We start from the raw sequence: 20,451 nt of genomic DNA, 5'->3' as shown, positions 1-20,451 counted from the left end.
ATGTATTTGACTTTACACAGAACTGATGTATGCATTGTTCAAGAATAACTTTATTTCATCTCAATTCAAATACTATTTTGTTCTGTTGTATTTTGTTTTGCACTAAAATCGACATGAAAGGATAATTATAGAAAACCAAGGTACTTGCAAAACTGTACAAGATGTCACCTTATTCAGTGATGTGTCATGCAATGATTTTTATCCGGTTGTTTACAGTAAAATTGTTTTAAGCCTGTTAGGAGTCCCAAGTTGTCATAACGCTGAACCAACTCCAGACTGACTGGGTATGAAAGCTCTACCCAACACTAAGTTGCTCTACGCTACAAACCAATGATTATACAACTTTAAAGTCGCAGACCCGAGTTTCAACCCGTGAAAATGGTCACCAAGATTGGTCAATCTACAAACCTGTAACACATCTGTAGAAAGTTACAATATAATAAAACATGAGTCTGTGATGTTTCCATAACCGTTACTTCTTAGAGGTACGTGCGTTTTTAGAATTATAAAAAATTAGGAAAAATGCATTTCGTGGCATATCAAACATCAGGAATACAATAAACACTGCGTATGTACGGAAATGGATCTAGTCTAAACAATAAAATTTAAGTAACATTTGTCTGATTTCGATTATAACAAAGACAGGCTATAATAGTGAAAATCACGCCATAGCGAAAACCAGGGGCTTTTATTGAGTACAACGATTTTCAATTTCAGCCATGGAATGTTGCTTTACGTTGGAGGGGGAGGAGGTTGGGTGAAGGAATTTTTCCTGGAAATGATAATGTGTCATGATATTCGTACATATATATATATATATTTAAAAAGCTATTTGGGAATACACCTTATCACAAGAATGTGCCTTAAACAAATTCAATCTTTACGCAGAAAATTATAATTCCATTAATTACAGCCTCCCCCCCCCCCCCCCCATTCATTTCATACTCTTACAGACATAAGCTATATTAATAAACAGTTTACATGATAACGGTATGTACGTTTATAAAATTTGGAGGTGTGCATACAAGAACAGTCACTGGATTCACAAGGCCATGACTTGTCTCGCAAGCATTTAGCGCGTTCAGGAGGCCGAGCGTTCGTCAACAATTTCAACTGGTACCATCGTCTACTATCATATGACATTCATCTAACGACAGGGGCAAAAACCAGTCTAACGAGCGATCGCCCGCACTCGTGAACATGCTTCAGATGTCTGACCGATGACGTCTGATTGTATTTCCAGTCAATCTACAGAGACTTGATAGAGACTTGATAAAAGAGAAGTTATTCAAGGACCGGGCTGGGGTGATGGCTGCCACATAAAAACAGACACGTCTGTTGACCCAGATTGATCGGTAGACTTCCAGGGCCGTATCTAGTGTAGAGGGGTGGTGGAGGGAATGGGGGGTCCAGTTATTTTAAGCAATGCATGGCCCTAACTTCATACACGTCTGGCGGACATTCCAAGAAAACATTATTTTTTTTTAATTAGTGTCCCTATGATGTAGGCCCCTAGTGTCCCTTTCATGTTCACGCACGCGCGTACACATTCTAATAAATATAAAATAAAAATTGTACATTTAAATAACTGTAAATAGACGGATATAATTTAGAACATTAATTAAAAATACAATCTACTGTAAGTCTAACAAAACAAACAAAACAAACAATAAAGGAACGAATAAATAAACAAACAAACAAATAAACAAACAAACAAGTAATGAAACATCAAAGCATATTTTCTATCTAAAACATAGCTGATCATTAACTATAATGATAGTACTAACAGGGCAATATCAGCTCATCAAAGAGACAACTTGTTTGCGAACCTGTCGAGTACAGCCCATACTACATATAAGGCGAAACACAAACACAAATACAATCTCAATATTTTTACCTTCTCGTCTGAAATCTGGAGTCTAAATTTCCAAGTAGGTATATCTCAATCCGTTTTATATTTCTGTGGTGGTATTTGAACACTAATATACTTATGGGAGAGAAAACCCCTCATATACTAAGCTAAGTGGGAAACGAAAAGCGCCTGTGTTTACTGGCGCCTAGCTACTTGGCGACACTAGGCAACCGTGCAGGAAAGTCGGCCCGCGGTTGATTACTGATCGAACTCAACCGGCTACAAACCGGTTTTAGGTGAATGATTCCATTCATAATTCCTCGCTATAATTACTGCAAAAAGGAATTGATAACTTCGTGACAATCCGACCACGGCGATAAATAGCAGCAATGCGGGCATCATTAGTTATGCTTATTATTATTCGCTAATAAAGCTTGCGGCATTAATGATACAATCAATTCAGCGAGTTCGTTTAAGCAATTTGTAACAATAAAGAGTCATGTTTCTTACACAAAAAGGAACACATGGATTTACATTGTTATCAACTGCAATAAACTACTGGTCTAAGAGAGAAACATGTGTTACAATTCTCAAAAAAATCAGACCTCTATTTTAAAAATACCAGTGTACATGTATAATGAAAATTAACAGAATGAATTAGGTATGATCTTGAAAAAATTACTAAAAACACAGAAAAACAGGAAATGCAATGGAGAGAGAGAGAGAGAGAGAGAGAGAGAGAGAGAGAGAGAGAGAGAGAGAGAGAGAGAGAGAGAGAGAGAGAGAGAGAGAGGGGAAAATAAAGTAAAAAAACCCCACCCCAAAAACCCCTGTAGGTTATAATAGCAACTGACTAGATATCGCTCAATTACTACGTTAATCTGTGATAAAGTAACGTTACAAATCACACGAAAAATCAACTCTTCGTTCTTCGACCGACTTTGCTCTCACGATTTGTTTCACAATTTGTTTATGATTGCTTTAAAATAAGGGGAAACAAAGTTGGAATGTTCTAATTTCTTTACATACATACATACATACATACATGTATATATACATATATATATATATATATATGACAATACAGCAAAGAGATTATAACTTTCAACCCTCCATACATTTGTTAAGTGCTGGATTTTCGGGACACTTAGGCCTAAGTTCCACGGTGCAGGGTGCCTTGTCGCAAACCTCCTCTTAGATCCACCAGCGTGGCCAAGGTAGGGGTGAGGGTGGGTTTGGCAATGGGGTCCAATCACACCTCTTTCCCTCCATCACCGTTTCTATTTGCCTATCGCCCCATAATACGACTTATAGACTCGATGGATTCCTGTACCCCTGGTGTGGGTAACCTCTCAATATAAAACCCTGGCTATGCCAATGCATAGGTACACTAATGTATAGCGGCACGATGATTAACTACTAACTTTAAGTTCTGCATTTTAGCAGCAACCCGATGCTAGAGGGTGTTAAGTCGATTCAACAGTAATCACACACAGTACAAATATCTTTAATTCTAATTTCACTTCCTACACTATTAAATACATCAACGGTGTTATTAACTGGACATTTTACATTAAACAGTTATATGAAATTTGAAGCATTCAATTTAGGGCTGTTCCAGAAACAACAAAACAACTCTACAGTAAAACAACAAGAACAAACCGCACAATAAATTATTGGATAGTTTTATAAACGTATCATATAATTTCTCCACCCCACCCCTTATAACTTTGTATAAGTTCTTTTTTGCATTCTTATAATTTTCCTCACATTTCTATTTGTATTTTATTTTTAAATATCCTATTTACAGGTACATTTTCCATTTCTAATAAAAATATATTTTCCACGTATAAATTATTAAAGAACACGCTACGCGGTAATACAAGAAGTAATTTCATATTTTAATTACAAGGAACCTATGTAATTAAGATGTAAATCACAATATTTGTTTTCGCTCAAACATAATACACATACATTTGCATATACCTGTGAAATATCTATTGAGAAATATGTAGCGCACAGTGATGGCAGGTGGGTGATAATACATTGGAGAAAATCGTTGAAAAAGTAACATATTGCCTTTGAAGCATATTTCTTATTTAGTTATTGTTGATAAAGCTAGGTCTAAAATTTAATGAACCGATACAGTATAACGTATTACATTTAGATATACACTTGTATTCATTTTACACGCTCATGTTTACATTTGAACATTTTCGATATTTAGCTCTGTATAAAAATAAAACGTTTTTCTTGGAATGGGTCAGGTGACAATAAATAATTAACTTTATATTATTATTATTATATACTATACAAATTATATTAAATGTTAGGGTTTATAATTACATCATTAATAAATCTTTGCGTGTTTGAACTAGCTATAATAATAATTGCCTATCCTGTCCTGGACGGAAGAGCTGGCCGAGGCCGGCACCTGCGCCCATGACAGGCGTGCGCTACAACAGCTTGTTCTGAATCTACACGTACAACCCTATAACTTGACCTGGCCTCACGACTGCCTATCCAAGTACCGGATGACTATACACCACTGAAATTAATAAATATTTCATATAAGGTTACCTTGTGTGAAATATTCATTAATTATATATCTATATAAATATCATACAAAACCGGACGTTTTTCACTCTCATCATTTACCTGTCTTTTAACACTGGAGTTTACACAGAAAAGCCCTTCAAATTGAACACCGGACCAGGAACCCAGTACTAGTCCCAATGCGTTTATTTGAAATACAAGTGCATGTAAATTAATATACCGCTGATAACCGGATGATCAAACCGTTAGCTAAAGTTCAAAAAAAGTTTGTTTTGTTTAACGACACCACTAGAGCACATTGATTAATAGTCACCAGAGGAAACTCGCTACATTTTTCCTAATGCAGCAAGGGATTTTTTATAAGCACTTTCCCAGACAGGAAAACAGATACCACGGCCTTTGACAAGTTGTAGTGTACTGGTTGGAACGAGAGAAAAAAAACCCCAGTTGAATGGATCTACCGAAGTGGTGGGTGGGTGATAATTTTTTATTTTTTTTATTTTTTTTGTAGTTGTTTGTTTTAGCTGTTACAGTTCCAAGTTCAGCCAGCTAACGTCGCGCTAACGTTCGCGAACTATTTGATTGGTTCCCGACGTGGCCATGAAAAGCATAAACCAGTCTAACGGACGTTTTTCTGCTCGGTCTGGCTGAACACAACCCTTATGTGTAAAATTTCGAAAACTAGATAAGATACACTATATTGCACATAAATATTCCACATTTGGAACTGAATGCAAAACATGTAATATTTGTACAAGGCTTGAAGCATAGTACAAACTGGTTACTAAACTAATTATTGTTTAATACATGTATGTATAATCATAAACAAGTTTACACACTGCACCTGCACAAGCAGGATCTTGGTATTGCATAATAAATATAAATTGTTCATGCATAGACATCATTTTAAATGTGTTATTATATAAAGTTAAACATTAAATTATGGGAGGGGTGTGTGCGCTAGAGCCCCATTCCTCTGAAGTTTCTATTATTTTGCCTCATTCGTCCTCCCCTCTGCTAGCTACAACCCTGTGAGTAGCCTATTTTCTAACACTGGGGGGGGGGGGGGGGGAATGCACCCATCACCTTTTTTAACGACTCAATGGGTGGGTGTAAGACCCTACACCCTCTTCTCTCACTAATCACCAACAATTAACAGCTAACCCACTGTCCTTGACAGACAGCCCAGATAGCCGAGGTGTGTGCCCAGGACAGTGTGCTTGAACCTTAATTGGATATAAGCATGAAAATAAGCTGAAATGAAAAATGATTGCGTGCTTAAAGTAAAATATTTAAATCAAAACTGAATATTCGAACAGTAAAGATAATATATAATAACTGGGCCATAGCTTATGTTTGTATACATGTATGTTTGTATGTGTGTGCGCGCGTGTGTGTTAGGGGGATGACTTCTTCAAGCTCTTGGAACGAAGGAGCACACCTAAATCTGCTCAGACGGTGAAGAGGATTTGTTGTTAAACTTTTTATTATTTTACCGGATTGTTGTTTGGGTGTTTTTTTGGAGAGGGACTGCCCCCCCCCCCCCCCCCCCCCCAGCTACGGCATTGTAGTAGTAGTAGTAGTAGTAGTAGTAGTAGTAGTAGTAGTAATAATAAGGACCAATATAGCCCGAACGGACATAGAAAGTGTGGCTCTTTCTATGTCCGAAAATTGTTACATTAAGAAAGTGTTGACGTAATGTGCACCCTGCACTAAACCCAATAATATTGACAATAGTAAAATATTTTTTTTAAAAACCTGAAAAAAAATATTATGTACCTTTCATGGTGTACAATTGATTAATTCCGAGAGCACAGTTATTAGTCTTTAACGTTAACATACTAGGATCCATTTTTGGGGATTGTTTTTGTTGATCTATATCTTATCCTTAAAAAATACAACTACTGCCAAACGTCTGCTTATAACTGGTAACCTAGGCGATACCGACGCCAAGGAACTTTATCTTCTTTATTACCCAGGGTCCAGTTGTGTGGAGCACCGATTATAATACAGGTGATCATTACATTTGAATTCTAACATATCTTTATAATCAACTGTAATTATTATTCAGCATATATGTTGGAATAGTAATACATTTTATGTCACTTTAAAATATGTATATATTTATTTGTTTTTATATCTAGTAACGAAATCTTGCAACAAGTTTTAAAGCTCAGCAGTCAGGTCAGAGTTAAGTAGCGTTAGGGAACTCTCCGTGAAAGGAAGTTAATTTTATGAAGCGCAGCAAAATGGCCGACGTTCCAAGCAATGCTCCACAAAGTCAGTATTTTATCTGCTTTATTGATTAATTGATGAAATAAAGAAACTTTAACTTAAGATTTCGCCAATATGCTTTTAAACATGTCAATGTCATTATTTCATGATTTAGTTCAGTAGATATAAAATCGGCAATAGTTAATGAACTCGAGGATTCACGTTCTGTTACAGTGTTAGGCTACCATTCACTGTCACTTTGACTACGCCGTACGGTGTATCAGTTTTGAGTCAAATCACCAATGACAATGTCACAGTCACTGCCCTTGAGATTTGTTAGTAACGTTTATACAGTGGATCGACCATTTATGCTCCACAGGACATTTAACCAACACTGCATACGTTACCTTGAGCAGTGCTTCTTTAGTTCATCAAGATAAACGTCTCCGGCACGATATTTATTATTGTGATGTTTATTGCTGTGCCGTAACGGGTCCAATAAATGTCAAAATGTTAAAAAACGGACCGTAGATGTTTACCTTGGTGAACTAGTGCTTCTTATGATCATTGAATCATCATTATTAATATTAATGTTATTGTTAGCCCGAGTACTCTGCTGTTTGAGAGGCAGACAGGGCATTTTGATGGTTACAATGCTATTAATGGCTCTCTCAGTCAGAGATAACTCTATAATGAAAATACAGAAATTTTTCCAACCACCAGGTAGGCAAAGATTCTAGTTCATCAACTATGATCAAGATAAATGTCTCTGGCACAATATTTATTATTGTGATCTTTATTGCTATGCCGTAAGGAGGTCCAATAAATGTCAAAATGTAAAAATAAAATGCCCCGTAGATGTTTACCTTGGTGAACTAATACAATAATAATTCTATGTTTGAAGTTAAATACCTTTACAACGATAATTTTCAAGTTCGTTGATAACAAATATTTCACATATTAATCACTAATACACATGGCTACTACATGAAGAAACATAACAGCACCCCCTTTCAACAATGTTCCGGTTAAATATGTAGGTGCTGACTTTTTTTTCCCCATGTACATGTAGTGTGTGAGGCCAAAATAAAACAACAGACCAGCAAGGTGTTAGAAAGCTACATGCACGTTTATATATGTATGACACTAAACAAGTGGGTGTCATATTGTTTTTGAGAAAAATTTATACAGTTTCCTTTCTATGACTATATGTCAAATTACCAAACGTTTGGTCAAAACATGATACCCAGTATACATTATATTAATATATAAGATAACTTCACTATTTGAAAGTAATTTTACTCATTATTCACATACATTTTATCATCATTTATTACCACTTGTAATATTTTCTCAGATGGTCCAAGTGTTATTTAAAAAAATAATATACTATGTATCAGAAGCAGAAATGTGCATATATTTACTTCATTATGACATTCACTTAATTTGTAATGTTATGATGTTGTTTTATATAGGGATGGGAGAGGATTTTTTTGTTTTTTTTGGTTTTTGATCCACGGTTCGATTTATTCACAGTTCAGTTTATTCGCTATTAAGTAGTACAAGTACACTAGTTATCATACATACAATTTTATAAACTATTTTAAGAGAAGACATTTAATTTTTAATTTTCATTTGTAAAATAATTGTAAATATAAAAGTATATCTTGACTAGAATTTTTTTTTGCACATTTACCATGCCATGTTAGCTTATTGGGTCTGGGATATATACTTGGGCAGTATGTTCCCCAGGATTTGAGTTCAGAGGGTTGGCAAAATAATTTGGGGGCGAGAATGCTAGGGATAGTCTCTCCTATATTATTATTATTTTTTAATTCAGTTGTCTTTAGATGCATTCTGGAGTACATAATATATGGGTGTCATGTACACATTATAGAAGTCTAAACGAAAGATGTAGCCTATGTCAAGACATATTTCTGTAATGTTTATTATTATTTTGATAATGTCAAATCTTTGATGAGAATTATATATACTACTCAAAAGAATTTAAGGGTCAAAAATTGATAACCAAATAAGTTTCAGAGTGTATTAGATTGATGATGTAAAGTACACCAAAAATTTAATTTATTGTTCCATATTTACAAAAAAACACAAATAAACGTCACTGTATACAAGAAAGTCACATGACATGCTGTCAAAGTTGAAGGTTGTCAAACATTGATTTTACACATTAGAACATTCGTTTAATAGTGTGTGAATCCACCCCTGGCGCGAATACACTCGACACATCGTTGCCTCATGCTGTTGATCAGACGTCTGAAGAACTCTTGGGGAATGGCCTGCCACTCTGCCATAAGAAGTTGACCCAGATCATGAAGGTTGGCCGGAGGGGCATGGTTATCCCGAACTCTCCTGCCTAATTCGTCCCAGGCGTGCTCTATTGGGGCCAAGTCAGGCTAATATGCTGGCCAATCCATCCTGGCGATACCTTGTTGTCTGAGAAAGTCCGTTACCACCCTGGCGCGGTGGGGTCTGGCATTGTCATCCTGCAGAACTGCCCCGCTGCCAATCTGCTGAAGACCTGGGAGAACCAACGGCCGGATAATCTCATTCAGATAGCGGATTCCATTCAGATTGCCATCCACCACATAGAGATGCCGCCCCACACCATGATGCTGCCACCACCGAACTGGTGACGTTGTCTAACGTTAACGTCAGCGAAGCGCTCCCCAGGACGTCTGTAGACACAAACCCGACTGTCGTTGAACTGGAGACTAAACCTGGACTCATCAGTGAACATCACTCGACCCCACTGAACACGTTGCCACCGCAGATGAAGTGTGCACCAGTGACGTCTGGCCCTTCTCTGACGTGGTAGGAGTGGTGGTTGAACAGCCTGGCGACGGCAGCGTAGATTATTGGCTCTCAGACGATTGCGTATGGTTTGATCAGACACTCAAGTTCCAGTCGCAGTTTGCAGATTGTCACGTAATCGGCGTGCAGTGGGTGTGCGTTGACATAGAGCCATATTGGTGATGTAGCGGTCCTCTCTATTTGTAGTGCTTCGGGGTCTTCCCGAACGTGGATGATTTTGAACAGAATTCGTTGCTTGGTACCGTTGCCACAGTCGGCCAACGACACTCTGACTGACACCAAGTCTCAGAGCAACATTTCTTTGCGTATTGCCATCCTGAAGCCAAGCAATAACCCTTCCTCGATCTTCGATAGTCAGTTGACGTCGTACCATTGTCGAATTTGGAGTGTGCATTGTACACGAACGCAAGCTCCAATTATACGGAAATTCAGCATTGGGAACATGGAATACACATGCAAAGCGTGCAAATGAAGCGTTTTGTGAAAAAGCAAGTTATGGGTACTTAGCAGACCTTTCGCTTTCGCCCTAATTTACGTGCAAATGTAAGCGTGTTTTCGCCATTAGAACTAGTCGACAGTGTCAATGACAGTGGATTTTAATTCATTTATGGGTTGCTTAGACCCACTTTCGTCAAAATGGAACAATACCATGCGTGACATTATGGTCTAGCTAATATAATTGACATTCAGAAAATAATGTCGAAAATATCGTCTGACCCTTAAATTCTTTTGAGTAGTATATATATATTTTTTATGAGAAGTATATCAGGGCTTCTAGATTATGGTAGCCCCACTCCCATGGCTAGCACTTGATATTCAGCGTTGGGCTAGTAAATAACTACTATTACCATGCCCGATTGCTAGTGAAAAAAAAAGTTGTCAAATGCTGCATTTAAGTCTATTTTGTAAATATGAATATTCTGGCCCCACTCCTACCTCCCCAATGTTAGTGTTTTTAAGCTAGATCTCCCTGTTTAGGTGCCATATCTGATTATTACTATTAGTAAAATTGTATTTATGTTTAGGTAAAGTAGGGCTAGTGGATTTTTAATCGTGGCTAGTAAAATACATTAATTAACTGATCCAATGGCTAGTGGATTTTATAAAAATTCTAGAAGCCCTGTATATATATTTTTTTAAAGTATGGATTACTCGCTATAAACACAAATACATAATATATTATATAGGCCTACTGTTGATTATTTAACTCATCACAAGTTACATAAAAATGTATCACTGATTAAAAACAGAAGAAGATTTAAGCAAGCACAAGTACATGCACAATATATAATAGTGAATTATTTAACTAGTTATTATTTTTATTTTTTTAAAGTATTGAAAGTGAAAAAAACCCAATCTGCAAAGATTTATTTTAAAAAAGAAAAAAAGTGCAAAGTAGTTTGCATACATTGTAGTTCTTGATCTGCGGACGATTTCATCCCGATAAAAACATACGGGAATTGTTTTAAATTAATATGCCGGAAATTGGACACTATTTTATAATTCTTGAAGTTAACACGTCTTTACTTTTTTCAATTTTGACAACTGGGACGAAACATACTTAAAATGTTTATTCTCTCGTCAGATTAATCACTGAGGCCAGTCACTATTTTGGGAGGTTACAATTTTTATGGTCCCGGCAAGAAATTGGCGGGTTCTGTGCAGGATCCAAACGACATCTATCGCCCATGCAACATATCAGGTTTAAAGAAATACTTTACAGGTCATTGGGATTACCCAGCAAGGTGCGGAAACGTTTATACATGTACCATTTAAAAAAAAAAATTGAAATGAACCGCAGTCTGCAAATTGGGAAATGGTGCACCGAACTGTGAGCCTAAAACCGCAGTTTTCGGTAACATCGAATAATCGTCCCATCCCTAGTTTTATATAGATATAAAGGCATTTTATTATCTTACATGCAGTAGAAGTACATATTATACATGTATATATATGCTTCAAAAAGGTAGGGGAACCTGAAATATTAATGTTAATATCAACTATTAGACCGAACATACGTTTTTACCACAGACATCCTAGTAAAGAGACCGGCCTCGGTGGCGTCGTGGCAGGCCATCGGTCTACAGGCTGGTAGGTACTGGGTTCGGATCCCAGTCGAGGCATGGGATTTTTAATCCAGATACCGACTCCAAACCCTGAGTGAGTGCTCCGCAAGGCTCAATGGGTAGGTGTAAACCACTTGCACCGACCAGTGATCCATAACTGGTTCAACAAAGGCCATGGTTTGTGCTATCCTGCCTGTGGGAAGTGCAAATAAAAGATCCCTTGCTGCTAATCAGAAGAGTAGCCCATGTAGTAGCGACAGCGGTTTCCTCTCAAAATCTGTGTGGTCTGACGCCATATAACCGTAAATAAAATATTTTGAGTGCGTCGTTAAATAAAACATTTTCTTTCTCTTTCCTAGTAAAGAATGTTCAGGTCTGTTTATCAACACACCGAAACACATTCCATAGTTTGCACGTGCATTACACAGGTGCCCTGTACACATGCGTGGGGTGTCATTCTCGATTTTGACAGTTTCTAGGAATGTCGATTAATCACTGTGGAATCTTATTTCTGTCAATCTTTTTCATTCTATTGATCATGCAGTTGTTATTGTTTTGTTTTTAGTAATTTTTATTGTTTGAATTTGCGATGCGGCGTATGCAACTGATAAAAAAACTTCAACTTTTAACTTTCACTTCTGACCCCATTCATCCTTCAAGATCTTTGGTGGTCATAAAACCTACTGTAATACTGAACTACTGGTTGTAATGTTTGCCCAATTAATTCACTATCATCATATAACCATTCCCCACAGCTAACGTGCACGTGCAAACCTTACAATTTTGGCAATTGTAAATTATTATTAGAGTTTCCCTACTTTTTTTGAAGAGTATACGTAGCATATTTTATCTTAATTAAACAACATTAAACAGAACAGGAACATAATTTTGACCAAAATACGGGTACATTTTGACTTGTATTCCAATAGAATAACGGGAGCTTACAACTCCAAAATTTAAAACAAAATGCTCTAAAAACACGAGGACTTCCTTATTTCCCTCCCTGCCACATTTGTGTTTTCAATACACTTAAGTGTATTTTTCACAACATGTACTAGAGCCATTTTTGATAATTAAAATCAAACATTACTTTTTATTGTTTAGATTATCCATTTCTGAATATCTGAAGTGTTTTTCATCTGGTGATCCTGCTATTTGTAATGCCAAGAAATGCAGTTTTTATAATTTTAAAAACACATATATTCCTTTGTCATCTGAGCAATAACAGTTATGGAGACAGGTTTTGCTCCATTTGTGCAGGGTAATTCCCCGTTTCAGTGTAACAGACTTTAGTTTCACTCTGTTGTAACTTTATCCAGGTGTGTTACAGGTTTGTAGATTAGTGTCTGTTATCATGGGTTGAAAACACGGTCTGCCACTTTAAAGCCAGCTTAGATAAATACAACATAAAATCCATCAAAAAGCGAACAATGTTTTACATTTTATTGACATACAGATTCATTCGTTCCATATTAGACAAATAGCTAACAACTGAGGGTTGGGGTTAATATGAGTGTGTTTGTGACCACCAATATGTTTGAACCACCAGTAAGATTATTAAACAAATGTTGTTGTTGTTGTTTTGTAGGTTGTCCTGGCACCAGTAGTAAAGATGCTGGTAAAGCATCTGCCTGTGGAGGATGTCCAAATCAGTCGATCTGCAGTATTGCTGCACCAGGTCCAGATCCGGGTGGGTACTTTTACATACTTCATTATTAACTACTGAGTTTGGGGAGCAGGCAGGCATGTGTGCAGGGCATTGTGTAGGAAGGTCTATAGACTGTGGCCATTCTATGATATTGATTTACAACATTCAAGTGACATCCCGCAAGTATTTAACAGAACAATCTATTCAAAACACACCTACTTTTAATGTAAACAAGCCATTTCTAGGAAATATTGACCTTTGACCGCCTCTGTTTCCGTCATCTATCAGTCAATCAGAAAAGGCGAGATCACCTGTAAGACTGGTAGTTGCGTTTTTTAATTAGTCTGTCACAATTTTTACTTGCATTTGTCGAGCGGGCAAGTACTTTCTGCACTCCTGTAATAAATGTTTTATGGGGTTTGGGTCATACTCCCCCAGAAAATACATTTTAAAAAAGCACATTTGGTAGGAGCATGTTTTTTTTTTTTTTACCTCCTCCTCCACCCCAATTCCTGCTCTGCACACATGCACACCTGTGAAAGATGGTTATCATTTAGTTACTCTGCCAGTTGTAGGTGCACACATGGCTCCAGATCCGGGAGGGATTGGGTTTAAAAAAAAACATGACTGTTATTTTCTAGTGGGGGAGGGGAGCTTTATGTTGTCCACCCAATAGCCGATGTGTATTTTTGTACTGGGTTGGGTTGTCACTGAACGTTCATTCCAAATGAGTTACCCTGCATTGTTGTGTATACCCCACCATTAACTGGTATGTTCTAGTATGTTCTAGTTCATTGACAATAATTTGACAAAATCATACTGTTGTACACATATCAATCTAGTGGTCAACTAGTGCCTCTTGCTATGAGGGACTAGGAGGAAAGTTCATAGGTCAGAGGTCAAGTTAACTGTTCACAAAAAGTTTTCTTCATTTCTTCACACTTGTATCCAGATATGAATCTGGTAAATTGCTAGTGAAATAAAAGCTAGCATCTTCACCTGAGAGGGAGGGTGGGACGTGGTCCAGTGGTAATGAGCTCATATGACGCCATCAGTCTGGGATCGATCCCCATCAGTGATCCATTGGACTATTTTATCATTCCAGCCAGTGCACCATGACTGATATATCAAAGGCCACAGTGTTTGCTATCCTGTCTGTGGGATAATGCATATAAAAGATCTTTTGCTACTAATGATAAAATGTAGCGGGTTTTCTCTCTAAAACTACAGGTCAAAATTATCAAATGTTTGATATCCAGTAGCCGATGATTCATAAATCAATGTGCTCTAGTGGTGTCCTTAAAACAAACTTTTAACTTTAACTTGACCAGAGTGACATATGACTTGTGTTGGTTACAACTGGTACTGGGACAGCATCATTCAATGGCCTAACCATTATTACAGTGGATATACAGGGCTGGCCACATCCTAAATCTTTCAGTTGGCCGCTGGGCAAGTAACTCTCAAATTTCACTTACCCACAAAAAAATTAACTCGTCCCAAAACGTAAGCAGTTTAAATAAAAAAACTGGTACAATTTCACATCATACTTGTATTTCCCTTAATTTGTGAATGTGAAAAAAACAATTGCTATCGGAATGAAGGAAAATTGGAAATGAGTTTATGAATTTTGTTTTAAACTTTACTATAGAATGATCATCTAAAACATTATTTTTTGGAGAGTGGAGGTGGGGAGTGGGGTGGTCACAATGGACGAGTATAGCAAAGAGATTTTTTGTTTTTAAATATTAAAAAAAAGTATACCCCTCTATTTTGCATGAGGTTGAAGGACATTGTATTTCAGGTCAGTGATAGTTTTCTTACTTGCACAATGAATTGAAGTCTGTGAACGGCCTGCGGTCTTCACCAAGCTTTCAAAGAGTGGATGACGCTTGCTGTAGACTACAGAATTACAAAAATCGCAAGTGTAAAAAATTATAAAGAGGTAGTTTGTGTTCAGAAATTTCGGTTGCCCGGCAGACAACTGAATTGTAAATTATACTCACATTAGCAAATTTTTACTCGTAAGGGGCGAGTGAAAGAGTACATTTGGCCAGCCCTGGATGTATATACTGATATGGAGGTAATAATCTCTGTTAAATGAATTGATGTTGGTTATTTGCTTTCAGCAATCCTGCAGATAAAGGAGAAGCTATCGACTGTGAAACACAAGATTATTGTGTTGTCAGGAAAGGGCGGAGTCGGGAAGAGTACGTTCACTGCTCACTTGGCGCATGGTCTGGCCGCAGATCCCAACAAACAGGTAGTTCTCACACCACACATCTTTCACTGCTCACTTGGCGCATGGTCTGGCCACAGATCCCGACAAACAGGTAGTTCTCACAGCACACATCTTTCACTGCTTACTTGGCGCATGGTCTGACCACAGATCCCAACAAACAGGTAGTTCTCACACCACACGTCTTTCACTGCTCACTTGGCGCATGGTCTGGCTGCATATCACGACAAACAGGTAGTTCTCATACCACACGTCTTTCACTGCTCACTTGGCGCATGGTCTGGCCACAGATCCCGACAAACAGGTAGTTCTCACACCACACGTCTTTCACTGCTCACTTGGCGCATGGTCTGGCCACAGATCCCGACAAACAGGTAGTTCTCACAGCACACGTCTTTCACTGCTCACTTGGCGCATGGTCTGGCCACAGATCCCGACAAACAGGTAGTTCTCACACCACACGTCTTTCACTGCTCACTTGGCGCATGGTCTGGCCACAGATCCCGACAAACAGGTAGTTCTCACACCACACGTCTTTCACTGCTCACTTGGCGCATGGTCTGGCCACAGATCCCGACAAACAGGTAGTTCTCACACCACACGTCTTTCACTGCTCACTTGGCGCATGGTCTGGCCACAGATCCCGACAAACAGGTAGTTCTCACACCACACGTCTTTCACTGCTCACTTGGCGCATGGTCTGGCCACAGATCCCGACAAACAGGTAGTTCTCACACCACACGTCTTTCACTGCTCACTTGGCGCATGGTCTGGCCACAGATCCCGACAAACAGGTAGTTCTCACAGCACATGTCTTTCACTGCTCACTTGGCGCATGGTCTGGCCACAGATCCCGACAAACAGGTAGTTCTCACACCACACGTCTTTCACTGCTCACTTGGCGCATGGTCTGGCCACAGATCCCGACAAACAGGTAGTTCTCACAGCACACGTCTTTCACTGCTCACTTGGCGCATGGTCTGGCCACAGATCCCGACAAACAGGTAGTTCTCACACCACACGTCTTTCACTGCTCACTTGGCGCATGGTCTGGCCACAGATCCCGACAAACAGGTAGTTCTCACACCACACGTCTTTCACTGCTCACTTGGCGCATGGTCTGGCCATAGATCCCGACAAACAGGTAGTTCTCACACCACACGTCTTTCACTGCTCACTTGGCGCATGGTCTGGCCACAGATCCCGACAAACAGGTAGTTCTCACAGCACACGTCTTTCACTGCTCACTTGGCGCATGGTCTGGCCACAGATCCCGACAAACAGGTAGTTCTCACAGCACACGTCTTTCACTGCTCACTTGGCACATGGTCTGGCCACAGATCCCGACAAACAGGTAGTTCTCACAGCACACTTCTTTCTCTGCTCACTTGGCGCATGGTCTGTCCACAGATCCCGACAAACAGGTAGTTCTCACACCACACGTCTTTCACTGCTCACTTGGCGCATGGTCTGTCCACAGATCCCGACAAACAGGTAGTTCTCACAGCACACGTCTTTCACTGCTCACTTGGCGCATGGTCTGGCCACAGATCCCGACAAACAGGTAGTTCTCACAGCACACGTCTTTCACTGCTCACTTGGCGCATGGTCTGGCCACAGATCCCGACAAACAGGTAGTTCTCACAGCACACGTCTTTCACTGCTCACTTGGCGCACGGTCTGGCCACAGATCCCGACAAACAGGTAGTTCTCACAGCACACGTCTTTCACTGCTCACTTGGCGCATGGTCTGGCCACAGATCCCGACAAACAGGTAGTTCTCACACCACATGTCTTTCACTGCTCACTTGGCGCATGGTCTGGCCACAGATCCCGACAAACAGGTAGTTCTCACACCACACGTCTTTCACTGCTCACTTGGCGCATGGTCTGGCTGCATATCCCGACAAACAGGTAGTTCTCACACCACACGTCTTTCACTGCTCACTTGGCGCATGGTCTGGCCACAGATCCCGACAAACAGGTAGTTCTCACAGCACACATCTTTCACTGCTCACTTGGTGCATGGTCTGGCCACAGATACCGACAAACAGGTAGTTCTCACAGCACACGTCTTTCACGTCTCACTTGGCGCATGGTCTGGCCACAGATCCCGACAAACAGGTAGTTCTCACACCACACGTCTTTCACTGCTCACTTGGCGCACGGTCTGGCCACAGATCCCGACAAACAGGTAGTTCTCACAGCACACGTCTTTCACTGCTCACTTGGCGCATGGTCTGGCCACAGATCCCGACAAACAGGTAGTTCTCACACCACACGTCTTTCACTGCTCACTTGGCGCATGGTCTGGCCACAGATCACGACAAACAGGTAGTTCTCACACCACACATCTTTCACTGCTCACTTGGCACATGGTCTGGCCATAGATCCCGACAAACAGGTAGTTCTCACAGCACATGTCTTTCACTGCTCACTTGGCGCATGGTCTGGCCACAGATCACGACAAACAGGTAGTTCTCACACCACACATCTTTCACTGCTCACTTGGCGCATGGTCTGGCCACAGATCCCGACAAACAGGTAGTTCTCACACCACACGTCTGAGTGTGCTTTGTGGCAGGGGTGCAAAAATTTAACATATTACACTAGCCTGATGGACCAGAATTAACTAAAATTTCTACTAGTCTGCCAGCCTATAGAACAATATATTAATGTTAATATACACTGTCTTCACACCAAATATATAGAGGTTATTATCAGAGTGTATTTCAATATCGTCAATATCATATATTAGGAATGAAAATTGTATTATGTGAGCATTATTTTTATTCTTAATATATGATAGTTTGATACCGAAACACATGAGGGTAATAATCTCTTTATCATATAATCTCAAGCTTAATACAACATATTTTTGTAAACTGTATATGCAACTTTAATTCCAATCAGCCATTACTCTATATTCAAATGAAAATGACGTCAAACTCGAATGACGTCATTTTGGATGTCCTTACATTGGACAGCTTTTATTGTAAAGTTGCTATTGAAATGGGTTTTTTTGATGACTATGAATGCATATATCTATCATGGAGTGTCACCCTAGTACGTTCGATTGAATATCAATAAACCTAGTGTCGTGACCGAGACTAATTTACATCTAATTTGCAAAGTTATCAAATTCTTAGTTATGTGATCTAAAAAATATTGCATACTTTGATGTAAGATATTATATGATAAATCTATATATTATGACAAGGACACTTTTTAAGTGATCAGCATTAAGTGGCAAACGAAATCAAGCCCCAAACCTTGATTCACAAATCAATATAGTTTAATAAAGCTTTTCACCATTCTTTGATATAAATTTACAAAATAAAAAAAATAAAATAAAAATGCGGTCAGTCAGAAAAAGACAAATCGTCAATTGGACAGAGTTGTTGCATTTTTCAACTCATCCGTGAGAAGTTTTACTCACATTTGGCGAGTGGGCAAGTACTTTCTGCACCCCTGTAGTGGGGAATCCAATCAGAATTTTTGTCTCGCATTTACAAAGTTAAAAGGAGAATACAGGCAGTGATAGATTCTAGCTCAATGAAACTTGGTTTATAGTTGCACCTACAGGTGTGGATGTTCATCACTGCGTACTGAAAGTGTTTATGGTTGGTGAGACCATTAATTCCATGGAATGCTTGTTATTTAAAGAGCCGTTCACAATAGTCCGCATTTTCACAGTTAAAAATCATATGCTGGTGTGAGTGTGTGAGAGTGTGTGTGTGTGTGTGTTTGTAAGTGAGTTAGTGTATGTGTTTTTAAAAATAACAAAAAGGTGGATACAAATATTCAACCCAAAGTCAATTTTTTTCATGTGTACTTTGAAAAAGCCAGTTAAATTTTTATGCTAGTATAAACGTTAATGGATGTGAATGGTCCCATATCAGCACACTACATAATAGTTTACTGTTTTGTGTATTCATCAAACGGTTTTTGTAGCCAGCTCTGGTTGGACTTTTTGAAAATATTTGGTGGCCATTAGAGACCGGTTTCATACTCAGTGGTGTAGCCAGGAGGGGGATGTGGCTTTACAGGGACCACGCCACCCAAAATCAAACCTTTTATACTGACACACAATGAAAACGCAAAAACAACTTTTCATTGCAAATAACGACAAACTATTAATGAATTGATGGATAATGTAATATGACATTAATGACTGGTATTCATGAGATACATTCACATGGAAACATGGCCAGTTATCATCAGTAATCGAGTTGCGTTCGTAATCGAAAAGTTCGACCCCCCCCCCCATATCACGGTCAGTATCTGGTGTGTCCACCATTGGCCCGTGAGCATGCGTGAAGACGACGGGGAAAGGATTGGCACAAACAACTCAAATAAGCAACAGGAATGTTCCTCCACTCCTGCAACGCCTGTGCAAGCTCAGCGACATTACGCGGTAGTGGCTGGTGGTGACGTACACGACGTCCTAACTCATCCCACATGTGTTCAATTGGGTTCAAATCCAGTGAAACAACGGGCCAGTTCATAACGGTGATACTGGCTTGTTGCAGGAATACCTGGGTAATTCTTGCAGTATGTGGACATGCATTGTCTTGTTGAAAGAGAAGGGGACCTCCTGGTCTTCGGTGACGGCGCAAAAGTGGCTGGAGAACTGGTCTTAGAATAACGTCAACATAACGCTGGGCTGTAAGGGCATCATGGACAATAATGAGATACTCCTGAAATCACAGTTGATTACTCCCCATACCATCAGACAACCGCCACCAAACCGATCACGTTCCCTCACACATCAGCGTACCATTCATGGAGTCTCCTGTACACACGTGCTTTTCCATCGGCAAAGGATACAGAGAAACGGGACTCATCTGAGAAAACAATGCTCCGGTAAAAGGCTGGTGGATGATTACCATTCTGGGGAGCAAACTGTAGTCTCGCAGCACGATGTCGAAGTGTCATGATGTTTTCATTGTACGGGCGTCTGCATCTGAATCCAGCCGTTCTGAGTCGACTGATGATCGTCATTGGATGGATAGGCCTTCCATGATGTTCTATCATGTTG

The 20,451-nt window shown here is 39.3% G+C and overlaps 2 protein-coding genes across 5 annotated transcripts in view; one reads left to right on the top strand and one right to left on the bottom strand.

Annotated features, from left to right (window-relative positions):
* Positions 1–20,451, bottom strand: part of LOC121379954 (tektin-3-like) — a 47,989-nt gene that overhangs the window by 21,246 nt on the left and 6,292 nt on the right. The window contains exon 1 of one of the 4 annotated variants that reach the window (XM_041508648.1): positions 6,188–6,358. The exons of 1 other annotated variant lie outside the window; for it this stretch is intronic. In XM_041508648.1, the coding sequence (XP_041364582.1) occupies positions 6,188–6,260 (73 nt within the window). In that variant the 5' untranslated portion in view covers positions 6,261–6,358. Of the gene's footprint in view, positions 1–1,897; positions 2,033–6,187; positions 6,359–20,451 lie in introns of those variants that run through there. 2 more of the 4 variants (XM_041508647.1, XM_041508650.1) reach the window with 2 other exon arrangements.
* Positions 6,634–20,451, top strand: part of LOC121379955 (cytosolic Fe-S cluster assembly factor nubp1-B-like) — a 53,912-nt gene continuing 40,094 nt past the window's right edge. Inside the window, exons 1-3 of the mRNA XM_041508652.1 lie at positions 6,634–6,688; positions 13,112–13,213; positions 15,301–15,434. Of these exons, the coding sequence (XP_041364586.1) occupies positions 6,643–6,688; positions 13,112–13,213; positions 15,301–15,434 (282 nt within the window). The 5' untranslated portion in view covers positions 6,634–6,642. The remainder of the gene's footprint in view (positions 6,689–13,111; positions 13,214–15,300; positions 15,435–20,451) is intronic.

This window comes from Gigantopelta aegis, chromosome 8, assembly GCF_016097555.1.
Source record: "Gigantopelta aegis isolate Gae_Host chromosome 8, Gae_host_genome, whole genome shotgun sequence".
Taxonomy (NCBI): Eukaryota; Metazoa; Mollusca; class Gastropoda; order Neomphalida; family Peltospiridae; genus Gigantopelta; species Gigantopelta aegis.
This window is presented reverse-complemented; position numbering and strand designations above follow the sequence as displayed.